Genomic DNA, 26395 nt, shown 5'->3' with positions numbered 1-26395 from the left:
TAAGCAGAAAAGGACCATGGAAAAGTGACTCAGCTGAATTGGAGGTAGAAAAACAAGTTATATAACCATTACATGTTCACATCGAGGTTTATAGTGGTTGGTCGAATTATGTTTGTTATGTTTTTAAACTACGTAACCAATAATGGGCTAACTGCTTAAAAAGGCCTGGTTTTTGAAATAAAGCATCTTTCCTTTGCACCTGTCTGGAGACTCTGTGTCACTTTGTTTTGTACAATCATGCACACATAAATTGCAATTATAATAAAAACACACTTATGATTCCTCTCCTGTGTAATAAATCATACTAAATTGTAGCTGCCTTTGAAATATCTTTTATATGCCAGCATAAGTTTCTGAAATGTCACTATACTATTGATACTGGCTCATGACTTGGAAAAATGGAAGAGTGAAGAGGGAAGAGAGGGAAGAGGAGTGGTAGATGAGACAAACAAGTCACCTCATCACCTTACTGTCCTTTTCTTCACAAAGCTGCAAAGACAGAAATCTCAACGTACAAGTCAGTTTCCACCCACGCTTAGTCCAAGTTTCAAAAGTGACAGTCGGTGACTTAGAGGGAAGCTGAGGGCATTCAGCACTACTCACAAACCAAGTGCCTCTGCTGCAAGTCTTACCAAAGGACAGAATAAAGGAAGAGGGAGTAAAAAACACAACACAGTGTAAGGCAAGGGTTTAAGGTTAGAAGCAGACCAAACTACTATGTACTATTTAGTTTTACCGATCATTCAGACTCCTTTGCTTCCCAAGAAGTCCAGGGCATGCACACTACATAAAGCGAATTGCCTAGGAATCCTGAGGTCAATGACAGTTCAGTGGAGAAGGCTGATGGTTTTTTCCTACTGTGGTTAAAAAAACAAACACTAAATCAAACTATAAGAATGAAATTATTATCATTGCAGTCATGTAGCTGAAAAAGTATGATGTACTCCATGTCATAGCCACAAGACAAAGTGAATGAGAATACATCATACTCCCAGGCAACTATCAGTCCAAAGTTTATGCAAGATGTTTTCCTGATGGCAACTGTACAATTAACGTGTTGTCCATGTTTACGTAATACTAGACAAAACATCACCAGCATGATATAATCAAATGTCAAGGCTCCACATTTAACATTCTCCTAATAATAGTGACAGCACAGGCTGTTAGGCAGGTATTGGAATATACTAGTTGTCAAACAATTACCCTCAGAAAGGGGACTGAAAATTTATAGAGTTAATGTATTACAAGCAAATTATTACTGAACTGCAATTCTGCCATGCAATCAAAAGCACCTAGTGAAAGTTTTACAGATGTCTGAAGAATAAACAAAATGTTCCCAGTAGTTTGGGTCACATACAGAGCTTCATTATGGTTTCCATTTCAATGTGCGTATTAGCTGTTCCCCCAAATTCTTCTTTGGAGCTGAAATTGTCCTTTTTTTCCCCCAGCTTCCATTTCTTATTCTTGTTCTGGGACTGTTGCAGCAACGAGTTTCATGGAATATCCAAGCAAAGTTACAGCTACCAAGATACTTCTGAAATGGTATGATGCGTGGGAAGAGTACTTCTCTGCAAACTCAACTATCCTGCAAGACATTTTTTTCTAAGTGAGGTTAGGCCCAGGAGACTGGGTGAACTCTAGAACAAAGCAAGTTCTCTTTGTTAGCTATGTTTGATGTAACTCTTTTGTTAAATATTGCAAAACATTTTGATGTATTAATCCAGCTAGAAAGGGCTCTTGGTCTTGGAACACACTCTCATGCTTTAGAAAAAACAGCACCTAAAATACAGCTTTGATGATGCTTTACCCAGAAAAAGGAATGTTTTGAAATAATCAGATGCCTCTTAACCAGGATCAGAAAATGACAGTTTTCTGTTTGTAGGCTGTTTTGCCCTAGCTGATCTAAAATGACAAATGGCAGAAATTTATTTTTTTTTCTCCTAGCAGAGTCTCTAACCCCAAAACTTTACACCTTTACATATCATTGCAACATTTTCTAGTTATTCTTATGCAGTAAAATGCTGCATGCAGATACCATACCAAGACCTTTCTATAAATCATTGAAACAGCACTTTCATAATCTCAGAGGGAGGGTGTTATCTTCAGCATCTACCATTAATAATCACAACACAGCACTGTTGCTATTGGGGAAAAAAGTGCAACTATACACATATAAAAATGCCAGGTGGATGAAACAAGAGCTGGATTATTCTGGACTTTATGTATATCATCTATCTGCCACTATTTTATTTGTACAAATGCATTCAATTACTTTGGAAGCAAGAGAACAGTTAGACACACAAACTTTGAATAATCTAGTGTCTAATTCACAAAAAACATTGAAACTGCAGTAATCAGAGCCTTGACTGCAATGCATAATTTTGAAGATCTGTCTTTCTCTGTATAGCAGGCCTTTTGTAATAGCTGTGTATTAAACCAATGGTTGCTTGTAATTGTTTAATGAGGTTTTTTTTTTTTTGTTTTTTTTTTTTTTTTTTTTTTTTTTTTTTTTTTTTTTGAAAGCTAGACATCATCCTAATGTAACGTGCTGGTACAATGTCCAATATAAAATGAACTTAGCTGCCATGCTTCAAGTTCCATAATTCCAAAAGTTTTCAGTCAGTATTACTTAGACAATTCTAGGAATACTGAGGAAAGGTTCTATCCTTTCTCTCCCCTTTTTCCTGCATGGCCTTTTTAGACATTTAAAAATGCAGCTTATGCCTTGAAGACAATGAATCAGGCATCCAAAATTTAAAAACAATTACCTCTGTTTTATCTCCCGTTACGGTTCTTCATGTCTCAGAGACTCTATGCCTGATGTGCACTACCCTGTTGCTGATGTAGACATGCACAGGAAGTGCCTGCTGAGCACATTCAGAAACTGGTGAGTTCACTTTCACAATTAGGACCCCACTTTTAAGAGGAACTGTATTCCTGCAGGTAAACATAGGAATTTGAACATAATTTTTACACAATTACAGAATGTACTGAATTGGAAGGGACCCTCAAAGACCATCGAGTCCAACACCCAGCACTGTAAAGCATCATCCCCAAGAGTCATATCACGTGCCCGAGAGTATTGTCCAAATGTTTCTTGTACTCTGTCAGGTTTGGTGCTGTGACCACTTCCCTGAGGAGCCTGTTCCAGCACTCAACCACCCTCAGGAAAGAACCTTTTCCTAATATCCCTCCTAAACCTCCCCTAACACAACTTCAGGCCATTCCCTCAGGTCCTGTCACTGCATACCAGAGAGAAGAGACCAGTGTCTGCCCATCCTCCTCCCCTCAAGAGGAAGTTATAGACCACAATGAAATCTCCCCTCAGTCTCCTCTTTTCCAGGCTGAACAGACCAAATTACCTCAGTGGCCCTTCATACAGCTTCCCCTCAAGGCCCTTCACTATCTCTGATGCCCTTCTTTGGATGCTCTCTAAGAGCTTAGTATCTTTCTCATAGTGTGGTGACCAAAACACGCAATACTCAAGGTGAGGCTGACCTCTGGAGGGCAGAGTGGTACAATCCCTTCCCTTGCCCAGCTGGTGGTGACGCTGGGCCTGATGTGTCCCAGGCACAGTTGGCCCCCCTGGCTCCAGGGCACTGCTGACTCATACTTCAATTTTCTGTCAACCAGGATCCCAGGACACTTTCCACAGCACTACTTTTCAGGATTTCATTCCCCAGTCTGTCCATACATCCAGGATTACATCCAGGGTTGCTCATCCCAGGTGCAGAATCTGGAACTTGCCCTTGTCAGACTTCATAAGGTTGGTGATTGCCCAGTCCTCTAGCTTGTCTTCTGGTTTTTCATTCAGCAGCAACAAACCCCCATCATTACTATTAGACAATTAAATTAGTCTGATACCAAAATCAAATGGTAGGTGTAAAATAAGTAAGATAAGCTTTAGCTCCAGAACAAGTTGTGATTTATTGTTAAGGGGAAAGCAGACTATTAATATCCTTTCACAATTAATTTTTGTGACTAACAAAATTTGTATCACTAAGCCTTTAGCACAAGGTTCAAATTCCACAAAATTATTACATCTCATGGATTCTGACCTTTGATAATTACTATCATTTTCTGTAAGATGAACTCTTGGTCCTACATGATTAATTACTCCAAAATGTATACAATTCATAGTTTTGTCATAATTTTCCATTAAGAACTAAAAACAAATAATAATTTTAAATTGTCTTTTATTTCCTAGTAATTTTATATTAACAAGTATCTACTAGAAAACAATGGTTACAACCTATTTAGAAGCTTCCATTTAGAACTTATGTAGTGAATTTAAAGGATTTGAATAAGAACTTTGTAGTATAGGTCAGTCCAAAACCAGAGAAATTACATGAGAGAATTCTGTAAAAGAAGTATACACATAAAGTTCTGCTTTTAAAAATAACATTAAGAAATTATTAAAAAAAAAAAAAATTAAATTGTAAGCCAGATATCCTGATTCACTCAAGAAACTACTGTCTCTCACCCTTTGTTTTTCAGCAGAATATACAAATATCCACTCCCACAGCCCTTTATCCTGAGGGAAAAGGGGACACAAATCTATGAAGTATGGTCTTAAAAAATAGCACAGTTTCTGGAAAAATTGTCTCTAGTAATCAAATGCACAGCTTTCAGAAACTCTTAACCCTACAGTCTATGAGAATCTGGCATGAGAACCAAACCCAGCTATGACAGCTGATTACTGAAGAAGACAGAAAACCATCCAGAATCTTCTATCTCTGCATAGCTTAGAGAATCAGTAAAATTTTAATCAGTTTCTTTAACAAGTCCTTGGATGTCATTATTGTATGACAAGCGGTTGCAACACATTTTCTGTGGGTGTTGACACTATTCTTCTTGCACTCCGTATCTGAAATAAAACCATTCTTTTGCTTAGAGAGATTGAAAAACCGGAAGCAGAGCAAGACATTTCTGCCCTAGTTCAGGTCTATGCCTCAGGCATCCCCTTTTGGTGCACACCTGAGTGAGAGAAGTGCTAGTGCCAAGCCCTGTGAGCTCTCAGCTCTGCCTCAGGCCTGGGTTCAGCACGGCCACGGGACATCCTCGCTTAGTCGTCTCTGGAGAGGCTCCGGAGCAGCGCTGCGAGGAGGCCTCAGCCAGGGCCGACCCCCTTTGGGAGGCCCTCGCCAGGCACAGCCCAGGCCGCTTTCGCTCTCCTGCCCGATGCCACGGAGGCATCCGACCCTACTCAGCCCACACGGCCCCTTGTCGTGCTCTGCCCTGCCCGCCGCACCGGCCCAGCGCCAGCTCTGCTTCCCGGCCGCAGGCTAGCGCAGCCCCGGGCTCGCTCGGACCTGCTGGCCTCGCTGAGCACCACCCAACAGGCCGTGCCTGCTAGCCCAACCCCAGCACTCGTGGCCTAGCTTCCAAGACAAACCTTGATCTGGTAGCAGGATGATTACATAGAGAGTGATTAATTAATTTTTATTTAAGAACAATGTAACAGAACTTCAAGCGCATTTAACATTAGTAAAACACGGTTTCTAAAAGAACACCCTCCACAACAGCCTGAAGGGTTGTTTCACCCAAACATTGCTGAATACCAACAGATCATGTCTGCAGAGCAATGTCTGGTAAAATGCACTGCATAAAGCTGGACAATTTAACATATGACACGTTGATAGTTCAAGGCATTTCCAAAGCTAGAAAATGTCTTATTTTGCCTTTACAAAGTGATTTGTTTGAACCAAGCACCCACAGTTTCACTGAAAGTCTCGCTACCCAAATGCGTGACCAACTGTTGCACTTGGTTACGAGTATTCAGTATGATATTAGAATACAAAAATAAAACCATTCAGATGGGGATATGGTGAGTCATGACTATTGCTGCTTTAACAGAGGTTAAAATGTATGTTTATTAAACGTTGTACATAAGATGCATTATTATGAATGCCTATCTTTCTGTACAGTCTCTGTACAGTATAGTGTCTGGTATAATGAACAAGGCACCAGCTCTCCCTGTTTGTTTCTGAACCATTAGATACCCAAAGACAATTAAGAGTTTGTAAGACTATGTTTATTATATCCAGTATTTGAACAGGCAGGCACATTTTTTTCATTTATTTTGCCTTCATTTCTGAGATTTCTGCCACTTACTGTAGGATGTGCTCTGTAGCCTTAGTAGTGTTAACAATGGCTCTGTGTCTGGAACAATGAATATATTCTCAAAGTTATAATACAGGCAGATGTAATTAAAGAATTTATTTGAGCAAACACAGTTGCTTAGAATGGGTCAGAAGTCACCCTTTATTCCAAGTTCTTTCATTTATTAATAAAAAAAAGACTTCCACTGTACTCTCTGTTTAGTCTTCATTAAAAAAAATACTCTGGAATAAGAAGCTTGACTTTACACAAAGCCAAATGTGTGCTTAGACAAAAGAAGAGGACTGTGACTACTGATGTTTGCTGTTTCTATAGGCTTCTAAAGGAACAACATATTATGCTAGGTTGGTCTGCATCCTTTGAGTCAGGTTTGATTCCTAGGACTGTTAGCAAATAAATAATCCAGTACTAATTACAGGTTTTTATTCCTCAAAGGAACTTGTTGGCATTTCCAACATATGCAATTAATGAGAGATTGTTACACGCTAATGCAGAAAACAAGGTCTGCATACATTTCCTTATTAGGTGTTACAACAAAGAAATTATGATTCGAATGGTGATCTCAAAACTGAATAATTTTGGATATAAGAGGACTAAGCCTGGAAAATTTCACTGTCTTGGTTTGAAAGACGGGGATCTGCTAGTGAGGGGCGGGGCCTCTCTAGGAATGGGGAATTCCAATCCCTTCCTTCCAAGTTATTATAATTTAGAAGATTAAAAAGGCTTTTCAGGCAGAGCTATGGGGAAAAGAATAACAGTTCTTTACCAGTAAGTATAACAAGGCAAACAAACAACAACTATAGCATTAATAATAAACAGAACTAGGAACCTCGAGGGGCTTTGTTTCACAAAGCCCGGGGCAGTCTCATCTCTTGGGACTCCGAGAGCACTAAGCTGGAACGGTGGAAACTCCAGGGCTGGTGGCTGAGACTGCAGGATGTCCCGGCAGGCAGAGGGGGGTGTCCCGGCGCAATGAGCAGTGCTGAAGAAGCCGCGACAGCTGGACAGGGCTGGCCCTGTTCCAGCAGAGCAGGCAAAGGAGCCTAGAATTCCTGGGCACACGAGCAGGTGATAGAATTCCCAGGACCGGACTTTGTATTGACAGTGGACTCTTCCCGCAGCAAGCAGCAGCCTGATCATCCTCTGCCGAGAGCAGGAAGAACCCTCAGCTCCCCCAGACCTGTCCTTTTCCCTCCCCCAAACTTATGTGATCTTCCCCCTCCCTCGGCTACTTCTTTTGTGTGGGTCAAGCACCCTCTAAGCATCAGTACTTAGTCTCTTAGCAACTTAAGGGGGGGGAAATTCTATAGGGAAAAAAACCCAATTTAAAAAAAAAATAAAAAACAAACAAACAAAAGCCAAAACAAAACAATAAAAACCCAAACAAACAAAAAACTCCTAATCCCCAACATTCATGTTAGCTAGATATCTGTAAAAACTGATATACAGTGACCCCTAAATCTGTACACAGACTGACTTGCAATGCTACTACACCAAGCACTGTGCATTATGAGGAAAGTCATTCTAGGAAACAATCTGTTTCTGCAGAAGCAGTTGTCAAGTTAGTGTCTAAAACACAGAACTGGCTCAGATTCCCCCTCCATTTCAACAGCAAAATACACTATATGCTCATTGTATAAGACTAGGTTTGTTATAACTAGTTTGAAGATTTTCCAGTCTGTGATCGGTAATTTGGAACTTGTCTTCTATTGCTGTGGTATATCAATTTAGAGCAAAACATCTGAAAAGTATAATCCTAGATGCAAATCCACAGACACAGTGGCATAAATAACAGTCCTGAATGTCCCTCTAGACTGAAATTATTATAGGACTAAAACCCGTATATGAATCATTAGATGCATATCAGCTATGTGTGGAATTAATGAAGACAGGATCATGAAAGATAAACTCTGGGACCATTTCTACAATGCTCCCTGTTGTTCAAAAGAAAGGGTACTCATCAATAACCCAGACCAATATCTGCTTCATTATAGGAATGGGCCATAGGCCATCTTAACAAGCGTTCAGGATCCAAAAGCTGGGTATTTGGTTAAATGCAAATGCTGCATCAGACCCTCACTTTTTTCTAAGGGGAAGGAGATATTCTTACAGACTTTGCAGCAGCTCCAGAATAGGGACATACCCGTTATACACAAGCGACACGAAAAATGTATTCCAGCTGCTGGAGGGAGAGGGAGAAAGGAAGAAGAGAATCACAGCCCTCTGTGGGTATGAACACTTAATGTGAATGTTTAACATGTGAATATTTAACAGACTGACAAGTAACTGGTGTAGAAGAAACATTTCAAAGACAAGTCAAAACAAGACCAATATAGGAGACAAAATATGATTTGGGGGACTTGGAGTGATTCTCAGAATACCTATTAATCTTAGCAACACCAAGAAAGCTTTTAAGAGAGTTGTGAAAAATAATATGAGAAGTGGAAGCCATATGAATAAGAATTTGGTTTACTTCAATGAAAAATCAGAAAATTCCTTCTTGGTCTCAGAAGTAGAACAAGTCTCATCTTCTTACAAAAAGTCACAAAACCTGAGCATTTTACAGTCCTAGACTCAGCTCTATGCACTGCAGATGTACCTCAACATTCTGAGAATAACAGTAAGCAATAAAATCATAATGTATATAAGAACTTCCTGACTGGAAGTTCTGATACTATTATCTCAGCCAAAAATGCTTAATATTAGCCCCAGATGCCAAAAGTTAATCTCTGGATTAATCTCGATCTCATTCCTAGAAATGGATGTCTTATATTTGGTAAATATTAATAATCACGTACATTATAACTGGAAATTAGTTTCTGCTCTTATATGTGACGAGGTTGTAATATACTGTGAAAACGGTGAAATCCTAGGAACTGGAAACAAAGTAAATTTTGAAAATTGAGCCTTGAGCATTACAATTTTATTGCTGAATCAACTCCAGACTCCAGTTTTGTTCTGTTTTTTTTTAGAGTTATCTGGCACTGGAAAGGATAGTCAAGAACTATTACACTAATACTAAACAACTAATACATTGTTATTATTGCTGTTATTGTTACATGTCCCCAGCAAAACTGCATTTTTTAAAGTGTTACACATTAACACCCAAGTTACTTAAACTTTTCTCTGCAATGTATGAAGCTAGTTGCTAGTACACGGATACCAAAGAGGTAGACTGAAAGCATGTAAGTTTAACATTCAGCTATGAAGGTGCTGCAAACATACTTTGCTACATGGAATTTATAACAGTGGAATTTACAACAATTTATATTTCTGTGGCTAGTAACTCTGCTATTGGTGCCATGAAGAATTCTACTCTGTCTTTCCCAATGGTATTCTAAGCAAGTGCCTTCAGGACACATGTACTTGGAGCCAGTGCAGGTCACAACATTCTTTTTATGGACTTCAGATACTGTGCTTAAGCTATGACTGAGCCTACAGAAGGCATTACCACAGGACACCTAATCTCAGCTCTTGAGACCTTGAGGGAATTGCACATCAACAGAAATGTTATGGTGTGCAATCCGAATTAGCTTTCTCTGATGAGCCATCACAACATATTCATTTGGGTGAACCTCTGGTTGATGCAAACAAAAGGTATTGCAAAACTGAAGCATCAGTGTGTAGAGAGAAGATTCCACAGTGCATGCTTGTACCCTACTTTTTCTACACTCTGTTAATCCACTCATCTCTTTAAAGAATGGAAAGTGAGTAGAAAACCATAATATCTATACTATATTATGTATAAATGCAAAATACGTGAATTTATCATCAGCACTCACTAAATATTCCAAATCTCTGGAGAAGCTAAAACACCCCAAACTATTAACTAGCAATTTTGCAACAATTGTATTTCACCTACTGTTTGTTTCCATGTGTGATCTGTGAGCATACACACGTATAAATTTTAATTGGAAGGATTTTCTTCACTGTGACTCTAAAATGCAAGATCTTAACACATGTTATTGCATAATAACACTTTTTGTTACCTATATTTAGCTAGCAGGCTACATACTTCCTTTCCAGTTGAGCAGAAGTGACTGTTCTGCTAAGAGACCAATGCCTTCATGATAGGGAGATCTTCATGGAATACTTCTGGCTAAAAAATAAGTAGAACATGTTCAAGGATTCATAAGCGTTATTTCCATTATCTGTGACTTCCAATATTCCAGGTCCTGTAATCTGTTTCTTTCTGTTCTGTCAATGTCCTTCAACCCTAATTTCCTAGTTCACATTCTTAAGTAATTTTCCATCCTGAATCTCAAATTATTCTCCCTTCTCTTTTTAACCACATTTTATTACCATTCTGCTGCCATATATGAAACAGGACTGCTCCTGTATGACAGGTTTCCATTCTGTTCACCCTTAGAGATAAAAATGTTTTGTACATTTTTAATGTGAAGAGCTGGTCCAAAATCAAAAGGCTACCTAAGAAGATACATAAAGACCAATCATATAAAGGGACTACTGTATACTCAATCTGTTTTCTATACCTTAGAATGCACAGCACTAATTAAATATCTCAGTGAGCTGTAGCATTTGTCTAGTCTCCTCTGAATTTGTGCCATTTACACTGCACCACTGCCCAATAAAACAAAATCAGCTCTTCATGCCCCCTAAAATATTTTTCCAGTCAAGAGTCAATCTGTTTGGGAACCCATCACAGAAAATAACTGTGAAAAGTGAAATCTACATTCCAACAATATTGTAAATTATGTAAGGTAACCAGAAACTAATGTGAAAAAAGAGATGTTTTGTAGAAACAACCCTGTGTTCACAGAGAGATTAATAAAAGAAATGTCAAAAATAGGACTGTTTATGTCATAAGAAGAAAAATACTTACTTTGATTGACATTCCTTTCCTGGGAATAATTCAGCATTATGAATTTGAAAGTTCAGATGCTAAATCTTGCAAATCCTTTTTAACTCGCTCAATTAAAAGGACAGGTATCTCTATGGGTTCCACAGGAAAGGGCCAGGTTAAGTCTTTCCTGTAAGTCGAATGAGATTTGAACTAGTCTGAAATAATGGTTCAGAAATTTCATCTTTCACTACTGCTTCTAAATTGTATCTTAGTTGTTTTTTCATAAGACAGATGGAGGTCTTAAAGAGGAACCTAAATTTGAGTGACAATTACTACAGAAATTCCAAGAAAAGCTGCAAACATATGCACTGAAAATAGCAAGAAATCTTCCATTTCTCTCATGTTTTAAGCAGCAGACCTTATGCTAGAGAAACTGATACCAAAGATAAGTATCGGAAGTTTTTTTAACGCCCTTTTACTATTTTCTGGAAGGTTTTCTGTACTCCAGTAACCCAGTATGGGCTCATCTAAGGTGAAGAGACAGATCTCTAAACTGAACTAGGGGCAAAAAAAATGCAAAGAAGTAGACTTATGGGATCCCGTTACAAGCAGACCGCAGGGACGGTAATTTAAAAGGTGAGATCTCTGTCAGTAAGCCAAGAAGAAAATAGGACTGGTTGACAGATACACTTGCCAATCTCAGAGTACTGATTTTATGTTAAAGAGCTCTCAGGAAAAAAAAAAAAAAAAAAAAAAAAAAAAAAAAAAAAAAAAAAAAAAAAAAAAAAAAAAAAACCACAAAACACCCCAAACACCCACCACACAACTTATTCAGGGCTTTCCTTGGCCTCTTAGCGAGAACATCCTCATACAGGAACCACTCTGTTGAGATTTTTTACAGCAGTAGAGCTCTTCTGAATGTTTGCCTATTCAGATTCCCCAGCCACCTAAACAAGACTTAACGTAATTGCTAAGAAAATATGTGGTCTGTGCAATAGCAGTATTCCTTTTTTTTCAATGAGTGCTGCTTCCAGGACGGCAGGATTGTAGGGGTTTTTTTTGTTTGGTGATGGTTTTTTGTTTGGTCAGGTATTAAAATAGGACTGATCAAATATTTTAGAACGTAAATGTTTTCAGCTTCCCAGACGTCTTTCCCTGTCAATGCAGCAATAGCAATATTTGCTCTTCAGCTTAAAAGACACAATACCAGATGTCCATCTAAACTGCAAGTAATGGGGCTTGATTAATGATTAAGTGGAATTAAAAAAAAAATCTCCTTGAGGGGAAAAAAAAAAGGAATGAAAAAATAAAAAAAAGAGGGGAAAACAAGTGGAAGTGGAAACAATCAGGTAACCAAGGGAAACAGGAACAAGATGATGCAGAAGGGTAAATTGAAGAACAAACTGTAGCATAAGTGTAGGAGAGTTTATGAGACTGATCGGGTATTCAAGAAAAACAGTAAATTATCCATACGTCCTTCACTAAAGACAAGTCCACCACAAGTTGTATTTAGTAAGCAGTCTAAAGGCTTTAAGTTAAAACTGGACATGGATTATCCTGACAGCTAAAAATGGAATAAACTATTCAAAAAATCTTTTTCTGAATCAAAAATTTGAATCTAAAGCACAGCAATCTTGTAATTAAGAACAGTGTGCACTGAAAGAAGTTCAAATCCTAGCATGTTTTCAAGATACAATTCATATTATGACTTACAAAGAGTTGTTTCTTCAATCTGAACCATCAACAATAATTTCTTTAATGCACCTAAACATTTTTGAACTAACAGTATGCTCCCATCCACAGAATCCATTTAAGTCGAACTATAACTGTAGGAAACTGCATAGATAAGAATTAGATAGTCACAATATGTTATTACTTGATTTTGATTTCTGGATAATACACTAATGAAATGAAAACTGAATGCTAACAACAAAGACAGAAGCCTAAAGATAATGAGCATGTACTGGTAAAATGCAGAATGAGATGACAGTATATATATATATATATATATATATATATATATCCTGAATGCTTTAGAAATGCAATAAGGAACTTGACGGAAGGAAAATTACCTGAAACACAGCCATGTATTTTCCTATTATTAATAGGCAAAATGAAGGCTAACAAATGGTTTTCTTCTTAAAGTACCTTTTGTGAGAGCTCTCAATCACTAAACCTAACCAAAGCTTCTATAAAACCTGAAAAGATTAATATAGATTGAATGGGACAAGCTGGGAATACTAGGACACAGAAGACTGACTTTCTAGTCTCACACGCCAGAAGGCTGTTCCAAATTACTATTTTATTCTAAGGATGGAAGCCAGTGCTTTTCAACTCAGGCTTTTTTAGACATACCAATAATTATCCTCAGTCTCTCTTCCTGCTTTTCTACAAGCTAGGAAAAAAAGTTTAAAAATTGCTTCACTTGTGAATTACTGCCCTAAAAATCTGAAAATATGAAAATTAAATCAGTTTGCCAGTGACTCTATAGTCTTGCAAAAACACTTCTAACTATGTGTTTGCTCATTATTTTATGCCAAGATATGGTCCCCCTTTCCCTCACTGTGATTTGGAAACCTACTCTTGCTAAACCCTACTTCCTTAAGCAACTTGTGCTGGAACACTGAGGCAACGGTGTTATCTTCACAGAAGATACAAAAGCCATCCTCCAGACTTAAGAAAAACCACCAGCACCGCCACCACCAACAAAATGGTAGTGGATTGGCCCCCCCACTCTTTAAATACTTCCCACCCACTAGAGAATTCTAGCAAGAAACTGTCCCACAGTGCACATTCCATCCTATTGGTATGCCCAGAATAGAAGTGTTTCAATTGTCTGGCACAGCACATCACCAGGAATAAATACATCAAGCCAACCAGAGCTTGCATTAGGTATTAAGACCTATTATTTCTGGGATACTCTGTCATTTTCTCGTAGTATCAATACAATTACATTTACAATTGCTTTGAGTGCTGCTGGGAAATGGTCCTGAAGCATGAACAACTTCTCACACATTCTGCAAGTCTCCCATCTTGAGTAACACACAAGTCATTAAAACCTAAAAAACAAGAGGCTTCCTTTACCAAATAAACATTTCCTCACCTTTTTCTAATGTGATAGTGTATGACAACATTCTTCTTACTCAGTACTTCCAGAGGAAGATTTTCTCATGGCCAAAATATTTCTTTTATTGCAGTACATTTACTCACCAGAAGATTTGGAAAAGATTTGCAAACAACTTTCAGCTATATAGAAAATCTGCTGCAAAGTACTTTCTACCTAGTTCTATGAAAGCTGCAACAAATGAACAAAATCACCTCCAACAACTTCTTGATCAATATTTATCATTAATGAGGTTTTGCCAAAGAAAATGGAAGGTTTCCTACAGGGGTCCATCATGCATTACAGAGGATTCACAGCTGGAAGTCAAGTACAAACTCCTCCTGAGAGAAATCTTGTGTTCTAAATACGATTATATTTTGGCAATCTGCAATAACCTTAAAAAAAAAAAAAAAAGCAGTGATGGTGAAAGACACTGCAAAGTAACACAGAAAAAAAGCTTCAGATTCCTTGCTTGTTGCTCATATTTATTTTGATGTAGGTCAGATTTGCAGAATTGAAACCAATTGAGTGAGAATAGGAAGGAAAAATCAAATACAAAAAAACAAATACAAAGCAGATACTCCAGATGCATAGATGATGTCAACACAGATGCCTGTAATGATAACAGCTATAGTACAAGAACTTGACATCTGTACTAATAATTTGCATAAACTTTCTTTATCCTTGCAGGGATGCAACCTCACAATTATTTAGAAGCATCTACATTAGTAACATTAGCAGCATTTGGTTGAGGGACTGTGCCAAATTGTCAGGAGGAAGCTGTGAGTAACCACAAGATAACTTACCACAGCTTTTGTAGTGCAGCCAAAGCAACAGAGAAAAACGACATAATATGTAGCTGTCATCAAATGTAAACATAGCCCACAAAAATATAAGTACATAATTTAATCTTCTAATCAAATATTTAGCTTTCATCTGTCTTTGAAAAAGAAAAGGTAAGGACATGGGTGAAGAGTAAACCAATCCCAGCTGTAAGTGGAAATCATGTACAAGACCATAGCAAGGGAAACCAGACACACATGGCTGTACTCTTTATTACACTAATCATGACTCATACCAAAGTTAAAATGCCCTAACATCAGGAAAACATGTTTTAAGATAGCGCCCAGTTCTCCCAAGGGTTTGCAAGCGCTCATCAGGTCTGCATGAGAGGATGAGCAGACAGGCCAAGGTAGCACAAGCATGTTTGAAAGGTCAAAGTACAGCTATACAGTCCTACTCTTCCACAAGTGCCGCAGAAAGGCTCTTAGGATCACACAGTGAGAACAGAATCTACTTCCTCTTTCAGTTTCATTAACTATGCAGGCGACAAGCAGAATTTTACCCATAAACAAGAGAAACTTTCCAAACGCATAGCAGCCTGTATTAAGGACCACTGTCCTTAATACTGCCCTTGTTTGGTTGGGCAACTGAGCCTTACTATTTTAATGGCAAAATCAATACAGGCAAATTCAATACTTTAAAGCAAATTCACTGCAGGATGCCTTTTAAAGATAATCTTTGGTACAGACATAAAACTATGATACTTTGCCTTAAAGTATGACAGAAAATGGTTAGACAACACAATTTAGCACAAGCCCAACATGACTAGTCAAATCTAATGAATTTTAATTCCTACATTGCCTGTAATATTATCATTAACTGATCACGCTAACTGAAGTGACCCAACAGCCTAAAACAAGTCAAAAAACAGGTGACCAAAAATACATTAATTGACCATCCACATCCCCCAGGAGTCACTCTGTGTGGAAAAAAAGAAACACTTCCCCACATTGTTCCTTTACCTGCCGTCCTTTCTGACTGTATTTTTCTTATACTTTGGAGTGAGACAGAGCATAAATAAAAAACATTTGTAGGTTTTCTCATAGATCTTATTCTGGCAGTGGTTACAGTGTACATAACAGAGAAGAGTCTTGGAAAAAAGCTCTTGGCTGTTGGTGGGGGTTTATTTTTTTCTGCTTGCACACCCACATTTACAGGTGTACTATACAACTTCACTGATAGTCACTGGCTCAGAATTCTAGTGCACTTGTTTGTTTATTTGTTTACCATCTCCACTTACAGATTCACTTGATTTGGGGTAACTTTCACTTTGTTAAGAAACTTTCATTGATTTCTCTTCATATTCTACTTGTCAGTATCCCAAACCACTCATTCACTACCTACAGATTTTTGATTCCCTCAGTTGAAAGGAAAACCTTTCATTATAAAAGGATTAGAAGAAAAAAACAAGTTTTCAGTAGCTGCGCTCTCTTTATTATCTTCTCTACAATTCCAAAATAAGCTGCCAGGCAGCTGCGAAGATGGTTGGTTTTCCTCGGACTGGAGACCAAAATGGTGGCTAACCTCAAGCTTGTGGACTGGTGTTACATGGCTCTTGCCACAACACTCACTCATTTGTGAAGAGCCTATCAGCATAAATTAGCAAGGATCTGCTTCGCATAAACTGCATAACTAGAAATACAATATATAGTAACATTATGTTACTTGCTTTCCAAATGAAATTATGTATTCCTAATTAAAACAATTCTGTTAGCATTATATATGTACATATTATATACATATTTACTTAAATACACACACACATATATATAAGTATGAAAGAATTGTATTATCTCACAATCCTACACAAACCTTTTTATTACTTATGGAGGTAAATATTATAAGAGTTCAAGAGTATTGGTGACAGGGCACATCATTTCCCTGTTTATAGCAGTTGCCTAGATGCTAGCACAGACATTGCATTGTACTGACTCCAACAAAAAGGCGTATTCACAGATACAGCTCATTGCCTTTTGTCTGACAGAATAAAGAAACAGCATAGGAATTATTTATCATTCTGCTGGGGGGGGAGGGGGTCTAAATAGAAATACTGTATTTTGCTACACTTAGCTAGTTTTTAGCAACCTGCTCATATCAAAAAAAAAAACTCTTATAGAAAAATATCAGTTATGAAAAACCAGTTAATTTTAATGTAATAGCCACTATAAATAATCTTATATAAAAAATACCAGAGGTATTATTCCATATATTCATTTATTTCAAATACACTGATTATAAAGGACACTAATTCAGCTACCAAATTTCACAGCACATCAGTTTGTACAAGTCTAGATGATCTGCATGGAATAGATACTCACATTCTTCTATATGGAATCAGCTGTGCAGAAGAGATAATTATGTGGTATCCCAGCCCACTCATGTTAGAGCTCTTCTTTCTGGTGAAACACACTCCTAAAATACAAATGGGTTCCCACCCTTATCACAGTGGAAGTACACACTAAATCATATATTTTAACAGATATCTACTGGTTAAAAGCAGGTACAAGCATGAGACTTCCTGCTGGAGAAGCAGCCCACCAAATATCTTTTGGAAACCTTAATCGGTGGTCCTCTTTTGGTAGAGGATTGCTTTAGGCAAAAATTCCTTTTCTTGGCAGATGTCAGAGGCCAATCAAAGGCACCATCCCAGGTTTCAGTAAAACAGAAGACCTTTGACTTCAAAGTGACTGCTCAACAGAGTAACTTCAATGAATACAGTCACTTGCTGCAGTTCTCTTCAGCACAGCCTAGGAAGGAAAGGATGATTTCATCTATGTGGAATGAGGCTGGAAAAATGCAAATATCCCTTAGTTAGAAGGAACAGTCAGATGAATCCCATCTCTGGCCAGGAGAAGTTGCCCATAATTTATTTAGAAATGTGGACAGCACTGAATTACTATACCAGCAGTAGTCCCTGGGGGATTATCCCACAAGCCAGCCAGAGTCCCTCCTGGCTACTTTTATTTCTGGGTGCTTATAGCATTCCAGCTGCTGCAAAGTGCTACAGCAAATTAATGTGATAAGAAAAAACTCTTGATGTTTCATATGGATTGGAGCTCTGTTATTCAGAATGGCAGGTATAAAGCTATTTATTCCAGAGACCAGAATTCCAGTACCATAAAAGCTTGGTACCAACAAATTTAGACTGAGCAATATGAAAAAAAAAACAAAACAAAACAAAACAACACCACCACCACCAGACACATTAAGTTGCATGCGTCTTTTGTCCAAAATTATACTCAGTCACTGCTGGGATCTGTTGCCTAAGAATACTTAGATACCTAAGATGTCCACTTAATTCTAACATCTGCCAGGCATTTATTTCCTGTCATCCTAGCAAAATCAAAACACAGTATTATATAAATTTATTTTTTCCCCATAGTTAGACTTGTTGCCGCTTTCCTACACCATCTTCATGGACCTTGAGTCCTGTGTATCACATCACCTCCCAAGTAAGTGCCAACAGAAAATAAAGTTGGAAAGAACTTTGAAAGGTTATTCTGCTAGTCTTCTTCCAGGACTTTTTGGGTACTTCTACACTGTTTCCTCAACCTCTGACTGAAACACCTTATTCAAAGTCTCAAGTTCCACATATGGAAATCTAAATGTCCAGGTTCACTTATATGTTGCAAAATCCACAGCCATCACATTTTTCTTAGCCTTCGCTGTAACAAAGTAAGGTTGTTAACAAATTCGGGTATTTATCTTCCCTGTATTAAACAATTCAGAATATTATTTCATAAAACACACCCTGACTTCACAGAGGTTAGGAACAAGGAAAGAGGAAAGCTCTTAACATTTATTTGCTTTAATAGAATAGTCCTAAGTTAATGTAATTTACACTATCCTGCTAGATACTTCTGTATTATTTTATTAGATTATTAGACAGCAATGACACACTAACTCCCTGATATAATACACAGATGCCAAGGAACCACATTAGCAGATTTTGTAAATCTGACTGCCTCTGAGCCAGATGCTAGCAACAGGAAAATCAAATAAACACAGTTAAGCAACTGTGAATGTGATGTGCCTTTACACTTCAGGAGTGAATGCAGAGCAAACAAATTTTCTCATATCCAAGTGAAGATCAGTTATTGAATTTACTAAATCACCTCCACATTTCTGTGTGTTTAACTGTAAAAGCATTTTTCCTTCTGATCAGATGATTATGGCCAATTTATTTTATTTTTACTTATTATGTAACAGTAACAACTAATTAGCCTGCGCAGAATGAGATATTTATGGCTCTAATATAAGGACACAGTGTAGAGGAATACAGGCCTACTAGAACAGGAGAGACTTTGAGAAGCAGAGATGGAAGATTGGATAATAATATACTATACAGGCTTGGGATGGTAGTAATGAGAATTTCCCCTCAACTATGTATTAGTATACTGTTTGTTAAAAGATATAACCAAGTTTAATTAGTCAACAAGAAGCCTAGTTTATTAAACTCTTTCTTGATAATATTCAATGAGAGTTATACATAACACACTCAGTAGCATATAACTATGCATAACAGTTCCATTTATATCCTTACTTATAGATGTTCTGATTGTATCGTCCTTGCTCATGGCTAAGCCAATACCTTACTACCAAGAATGGCCCACCTTAAATAAGTCAGTAAGCTAGAAATGTACAACACTCAAGTGCTAAAGGATAACAAATGTTATGCTAGATGCTTTCAGATACTATAGAATCTTAAATGGAATAGAAAATGCAGCAAGTAATTTGGCTCAAGAAATACAAAGAAGTGCTAGACCACTAGGTGAAGAAAAATTGTATTACCTAAATCCTACCAGTTTTATTGCTTATTCACTTACTGACCAAACCATCTCTGGTATGCAGTACTTTTCATATTTTCATAGAACCACAAAATGTTTTGGGTTGGAAGGGACCTTAAAGCTCATCTCACTCCAACCCTATGCCATGGGCATGGACACCTTCCACTAGACCAGGTTACTCACAGTCCCGTTCAACCTGGCCTTAGACACTTGCAGGGATGGCGCAGCCACAGCTTCTCTGGGCAACCTGTTTCAGCACCTAATCACGCATGTGATAAAAAATTTCTTCCTTATGTCCAACCAAAAATCCTCTTTCAGTTAAAAACCATTGCCCCTTGTCCTGTCAATAGAAACCTTGGGAGAGACAAAAAGAAAGGAAAAAAAAAAAAAAAAAAAAAAAGGGTTAAAAAATATAATAAAATCTTTCTCCCTCTTTTTTACAAACTCCCTTTATACATATTAAAAAGCTGAACAATCTCAACTCTTTCAGCCTTTCCTCATAGGAGAGGTGCTCCAGCCTGCTAGTCATCTTTGTGGCCCTCTTACAGACCTACTCCAAGATCCCTGTCTTGCTTGTGCTGGGAATGCTGGAGACAGATGCAATAGCTTCAGGTGGAGTCTCACCAGAGTGGAGTAGAGGAGGGGCAGAATTACCTCCCTCAGCCTGGTGTCCCACTTCTTCTCATGCAGCCCAGGACACAACTGGCTTTTTGGGTTGCAGGTGCATATTGCCAGGCCACAGCCAATTTTTCATCCACCAATATCCTAAGTCCTTCTTCTGCAGCATTGCTCTCAAACCATTCATCCCCCAGCTTGTGCTGATAATGGGTATCACCTGATCCAGGTGTAGGACCTTGCACTTGGCTATGCTTGACTTCAAGCAGCTCGCAGATCTTCAAGCCTGTCATGGCCCCCTGAATGGCATCCCTTCCTTTTAATGTATCAACTGAGCCACCCACCTTGGTGTCATCTGCAGCTGTCCTGAGGGCGCATTTGACCTCATTTAGTTTTTTGATGTACATACTAAATAGCACTGGTTTCAGTACGAACACCACTCAGTACTGGTTCCCACTTGGATGCTGAACCATTGACTGTAACTCTTGGAACAAGGATGTTGTGGAGGGCATTATCACAGAACCAGACAAAAAATGAAGCAGCATGCTGAGAACGAAAGTTTTCACTCAAAAACACCTGTCTGCAGTAAAAAATAACAAGAAACATACTACAAAAGTGTTTAAAATTCTTTCTCTGTTTTTCTGCCCAGCCTCCCAAATGTATTCCACAATGAATTGTTTTATGTAAAACGAGAATGTTGGTAAAATCAGGTATGTCTGAAGCTCTGTAACTAGGTTCAGGAGATGTGCTCAAAGAGTGAATGATTTATCCTGCCGACAACATGCACTGCAAAGTCTAGATGAAGTGGACCAAATTTATGTCAGAGGAGAAAAGTTTAAGCCATCTGGATCTGCATTTCACTATTTCCAACACTTCTGAGTATATTAAAATGTTAATAAAGTGTTAAATTGAGTTCCATTTTTGATATGAACCTACCTCACTGGTATGAAATTTGAACCTCAGAAGGCAAAATAAACTACTTATCACATGCACGAGGATTTACCAGCAGGAACTAGGGAAGCTTTATCTGCAGTAGTGTCACAGCCAATTGCTTCCACATCGTATGACACTGCTGTGGCTAAATAGCCCATTTTCCTCAGCTTGAGGATGCCCTTTCTGCGTGGTACATATGCATAACTGGGGGAAATTAGGAATCGTAAATGCAGGCCAAAGGACAAGAATGACACCTTGATAGTAAGTGTCACAGTTTGTCAAAAGCTCTCTGAAGTGAAACAGAACTTCCCCAGCTTAGGAACATAAACAAATCAAATTCTTCTTAGGAGAAACCTAATATGATCGCTTCACAGCAGTAACTAGAAAATCACAATTATAAACTCAAGTTTGGGTTGCGTCCATTACTGGCAAAAAAAAAACAAAACAAAACATAGATAAGTAGTTCTTCCTAGAGAAGATTTAAACATGCAGATATAAAAAAGCTAGATGAATTTGAGTTGGAAATAATAAATTGGGCCTTCTCAATGTTTATTAAAATAGTGATAAAAGTTTTTGTTAAAGATGTCATCATCCCTTTGGCCTTCGGTGTCCTTTTGTAAAGTAAAACTGAACTGCAGTTCACTGCTACAGGAAATAGCTTCTGGGACAATCACTGATTCTACAATGAAGTAAAAAATAATTTCCACATTAATTTCAACAGTCACATGACAGCAGTTAACACTGCAATCACATGAAAGAAAAGTACCGCTTCTCTTAAAAAAAACCCCAAAAACCAAAAAAAGCCCAAAACAAAAATGATCTTGATTAATTTCTTATAAAGAATAAGACTGATGACACAAATTAAAAATCTTGGAGAAGAATTTACCTTTGTCATTTATAAATGCCCTGAGGAATTATTGAGATTCCAAGGAAAGAAGTTTAGGACATTTATTCCTCTGAAAAATACACCTGCAGGCTAATAAATAACCAGTTGCTGGCAAAGACAACAAAGTCATCAGAATAACTATTACAGCAACCTAATTTAAAAGGAAAACCATGTTCCATATGCTCAGCTTGAAAAAGCTGCACTTTCCATTTTATAAGTCCTTAACATTATGGGATCTAACAAGGGAAAGGACCTTGCTTCCCAATACAATAGTAGAGTAATTGCTCAAGATTTCTGCAAATGTAGTAACATAATAAACATTACCACTATTAATATCCATACATGTAAATGAACTAAAAGGAAGTAAACACACTGATGAAACAGCTCAAATAGCAAAAATTCTTCGATTCTTCAGAATGCTGCCTTCCTCCCTAAAGGTGAATAAAAAGATTCACCCTTTCTTACCCATGAAATATGCTTTCTAAATTAAGTTTAAAAGATTACTGTATTACGACGGTATCACTCATCAAGACTTTACTGGAGTGCTCTTGCTTACAAACACCTAATGAGGAAGCCTGCACAGCACATACTGAACTCTATTTGAAAGCTGGTTTTCCCTTCCTGAATACTGTGTTCCTGCTCTTCTTTCAGAATAACACTTCCACACTTTCTGCCATCAGTGCTGTTATCTATGATCCTAGGCCTACACTCTCCCTGCAGTAACCTGCAAAACCATTTGAATTCCACAGGAGTGGAAAAAGGTTCTCTCAGAAGTTAAATTATTTCAGGCTCACCAATTTTTATTTCACCTTAGCTTTGTGGCTTGTCTTCCTTCCTTAAAGGCTATTTTTTTTTTTTTTTTTTTTTATTTCCCTTTTTCAGAGGAAGCCAAGCCATAGATTTTCCTTTAGTCAGATCAAGGTTCAGACCATGGCAGTGAATGAAAAAACAGATTTTTCAAAGGTGTAATCTTGTCACACAGCATGTCTGTGGTATGGACGCAAAGGCTGCTTTACCAAGCTGCGTTTAGCCCTACGCCTAGCTCGGCTCACTGCTGGAGGCCTTCAGGGCTCCTGGAGCAGCAGACCTATCCTAAGCGGATTTGCTCATTCTGCACGTTTGTTTTGCCAGGGAAATCTCGCGCACAGTGGAAGAGGAAATCGGCTTTGTAGCGACACCTTCTAACAGTCTAAGCAGCTTTGCAAACCCCGTGTCCCACATCGCAAATACATAGCCTTCCAAGGAGCAATTAAAGCGGAGCCCAAACACCCAGATGAAGTTCTGCCTCCGGTGACCTTCCCGGGGCGCCGGTTAGCAGGACCAGCGGGAAGCTCCCGCTGCACGCGCCCGGAACACCAGCAGCCCACAGGTACCACCGCTCAGCGGGCTCCGGCCCCGCACACCGCTCCCGGCACCCCACGGCCCCGCACACCGCTTCAGGCATCCCACAGTCGAGTCGGCCTGGCCCGGCCTGGCCCGGCCCGGCCCGCGCACCTGCCCCCCGGCCCCTCTCTGCCTCAGAACGCGGACAAAGCGGCCACAACGCACCTGCTCCCGCGGCGGCGGAAGCTCCAAGTCTGCCCGCCCCCATCTCTGCGCCCACCGGCTCTATCCCTGAACCGATCGTCCTGCTTGCTCCAGGCCGGGCCAGGTATCCGGCGTCCCGAGGTCTACCTCCGACACGGAGGACCCTACGACCACCGCACCCCCACATTCGCCAAGGGACACAAACTCCGTCAGCCTCCGGCCGTCGCTGCCCGCCGGGCGGATCCGCGCTGTAAACAGGCCGGAGGGCAGTACAGGCGCCAGCCGCCCCCGCCCCAGCACCGGCACTCGCCCCGCCGTGCTCCGCGCTCACCGTAGAGATGTGCGGAGGCTTCGCCCTTCCTCGCCATCGTCTCCCGGTGCCCTCCGCGCCGGCACTGCCGGGGCACAGCCAGGGGCCCGGCGCCTCTGCCCGCCGCTCAGTGCGTTCTTTGTTGCCGTGAAGGCATGAGAGGCTGCGGCGGCCGGGCAGCCTCCCGCTCCGCTCTGCCGCGGCCGCCCGCAGCACCGCCCGCACCCCACGCCCACCCTCCCGTCCCGCCGGCTCCGTGGCGACGCCTGCGCCGACCCGCGGGGGCGGTGCCGGTGCCCGGGTCGCGAGGAAGGGGGGGTGCGGGCGGAGCGGCCGCGCCGAGAACCGGCGAGGGGAGCCGGGACGGGTCGCGCGTCGCCAACTTCGCTTCGGCCCGGCGGCAACTTCGGCATCCGGCGAGAAGCGGGCCCGGACTCGGCGGGGCCGTACCTGGCAGGGCGGTTTCCATCCTCCCGTACCAACCACCTCTAGCCGTAGCCGGGTGCGCTGCCCTTCTGCGCCCGTGCCCTGCGCAGAGCCCGGAGGTGTTGCCGCTGGTGGAAAGCGGCCAGTCGGCCCCGAAGCCGCTCGCCACCCTCCCGGGCCCCGCCGGGAAGCACCTCCCTTGGCGGAGCTGTCCGTGCCGCCCGTGCTGAGCGCCGGGCCGGCCGGGCCGCCCTCGGGCAGCAGCCTCGTGCCTAGCAGCCGGCACGGGCTCCCGGGGCTGGAGGAGGGCGAAGCGTTCTTACGTGCTCACAGACAGCCGTGCGTCTGTATCCCGACAGGAAAAGTGTGTTGGTTCTGGGCTGGGGCATTTTCGTAATTCAGTGAAAAAAGCTCGTGAGTACTGAGAAACACGCATTTCTCGTCGTAAACTTTCCTTCAGTTGACATGCTCCTCCATGCGTTTTATCTTCAATGGGGCAACGGCCACCTACGAGCAATTAGTGTGATTGCTGAAATTCTTTTTCAGTCGTGACAGTATACAAATCATCACTACAGCAAAAGGCCACTATATGCAGATGTCTGTTGCCACTAAGTCCAACACACGGAGTATTTTGTAAGGGAAAACATTTTGAAATGACAGAAATGCACCTGTTGGCCACAGTTTAAATTTTCAGACATGAGCTTTAGAGGAAAACTGACTTTCCAAGGCTTGCAAATAAAGGAACCCTTTCAAAAATTGACTTGAGACCTCAAAAGCACATGGCTCATTTATTTCTGAGTAAATTAATGTCCATAGTTCATAGAAGTTGTTGTTATGCTTGTATGGGAATATAAACCAATCATCTGTGCATTAGTGAGGGTATATGCCTCTTACATACATGGTCCATGCATCATCAGGTCTTGTAGAGGTAGCTGCTTTGGCTGGTTTTAAGAAAACTAAATCAGGTATACATACGACCTTATCCATCCTCCTCAGAGGTCTCAGTTTAAGCCAATCGCTCCAATAATTACTGAATTTCACACATGTAGTTTTGTCTGCTAGTAGTGGAAATACTGGGGGTAGTAATTCTCCGCCCCCCTCCATACACACAAATATATTGAATTTTTAGAATTTATACTTCTAAATATAATATTTTCAAACGAGTACTTGCCTCCTTCAGTCATCCCACTTCATCAGAGTATTATCTCTGAGGGCAGAGGTTTATCATTCTGTGCACTGCTCGTGGTCTACAAAGTTAATGAGAGTTCCTTCTTAACCTCATCTCCCTATCCTCTAGGCCACTTACCTAGCCTAGCTACCCAAGATGCCTGTGTTCCAGGAAACGGACCTCAAGTAAATACCTGATGTGGAAAAGAGTTGACATACTTTGCTATCTAAGAAGAAATTCTTATTTCACCTCAGTGATGTTGACTAGGAAAACAATTCAGACAACCTCACCTACAGAAGAAAGAGCTTCTTGTGTCAAAGACTGAGTCAAACATGAGAAAAAGCAGCATAGAACAGCTTTGTAAGAAGGAATGTATTAATGTCTTCTGGTTCATTCTGATAAGGCATGGCAACCTAAAGGTAGGAGGCATGACTGGATAGTCAGAGCTTAAGTAGCATGCTTGAAGAAGCTTCAGTATTATTCTGCAGCTCAGTGTTCTTCTGTTCCCCTTGTACAGAGGAATTTATCTATATATAGCTGTACTGGTTTGGCATAGCCTTGAGGATGCCTGGCATTGGGCCAGTGCCAAACCACAACAGCCTGCCTTCAAGAATGAATATTGGAATCCCAACAATAAAAAACATAAGTAATACAGGTAGTATAGTCTGTTCTACAGGTAAATATATAAGGTATATAGGCATAACATATTATACATTATATATATAAAATATGTGTAATACAGAGCATATACAATGTCTATTTTGTGTCTATACTATACAGTTTATATAATATAGTATTTATCTCTTCCAGGAAAAGAAGTAACATTTGACTTGGTTCTGAGTTCTTGGTTCTAACAGAACCAAGGAATAACTT

The 26395-nt window shown here is 40.0% G+C and overlaps 1 protein-coding gene across 1 annotated transcript in view; it reads right to left on the bottom strand.

Annotated features, from left to right (window-relative positions):
* The window catches only part of SLC44A5 (solute carrier family 44 member 5), a 72020-nt gene extending 47901 nt beyond the window's left edge, over positions 1-24119 (bottom strand). Inside the window, exon 1 of the mRNA XM_040073476.2 lies at positions 23950-24119. Within this exon, the coding sequence (XP_039929410.1) occupies positions 23950-23986 (37 nt within the window). The 5' untranslated portion in view covers positions 23987-24119. The remainder of the gene's footprint in view (positions 1-23949) is intronic.
* Between the last annotated feature and the right edge of the window lie 2276 nt (positions 24120-26395).

This window comes from Hirundo rustica, chromosome 9 (assembly GCF_015227805.2).
Source record: "Hirundo rustica isolate bHirRus1 chromosome 9, bHirRus1.pri.v3, whole genome shotgun sequence".
In the NCBI taxonomy this organism is placed as follows: Eukaryota; Metazoa; Chordata; class Aves; order Passeriformes; family Hirundinidae; genus Hirundo; species Hirundo rustica.
Note: the sequence above shows the minus strand (reverse complement) of the source record. Positions and strands in the feature narration are given on the sequence as shown.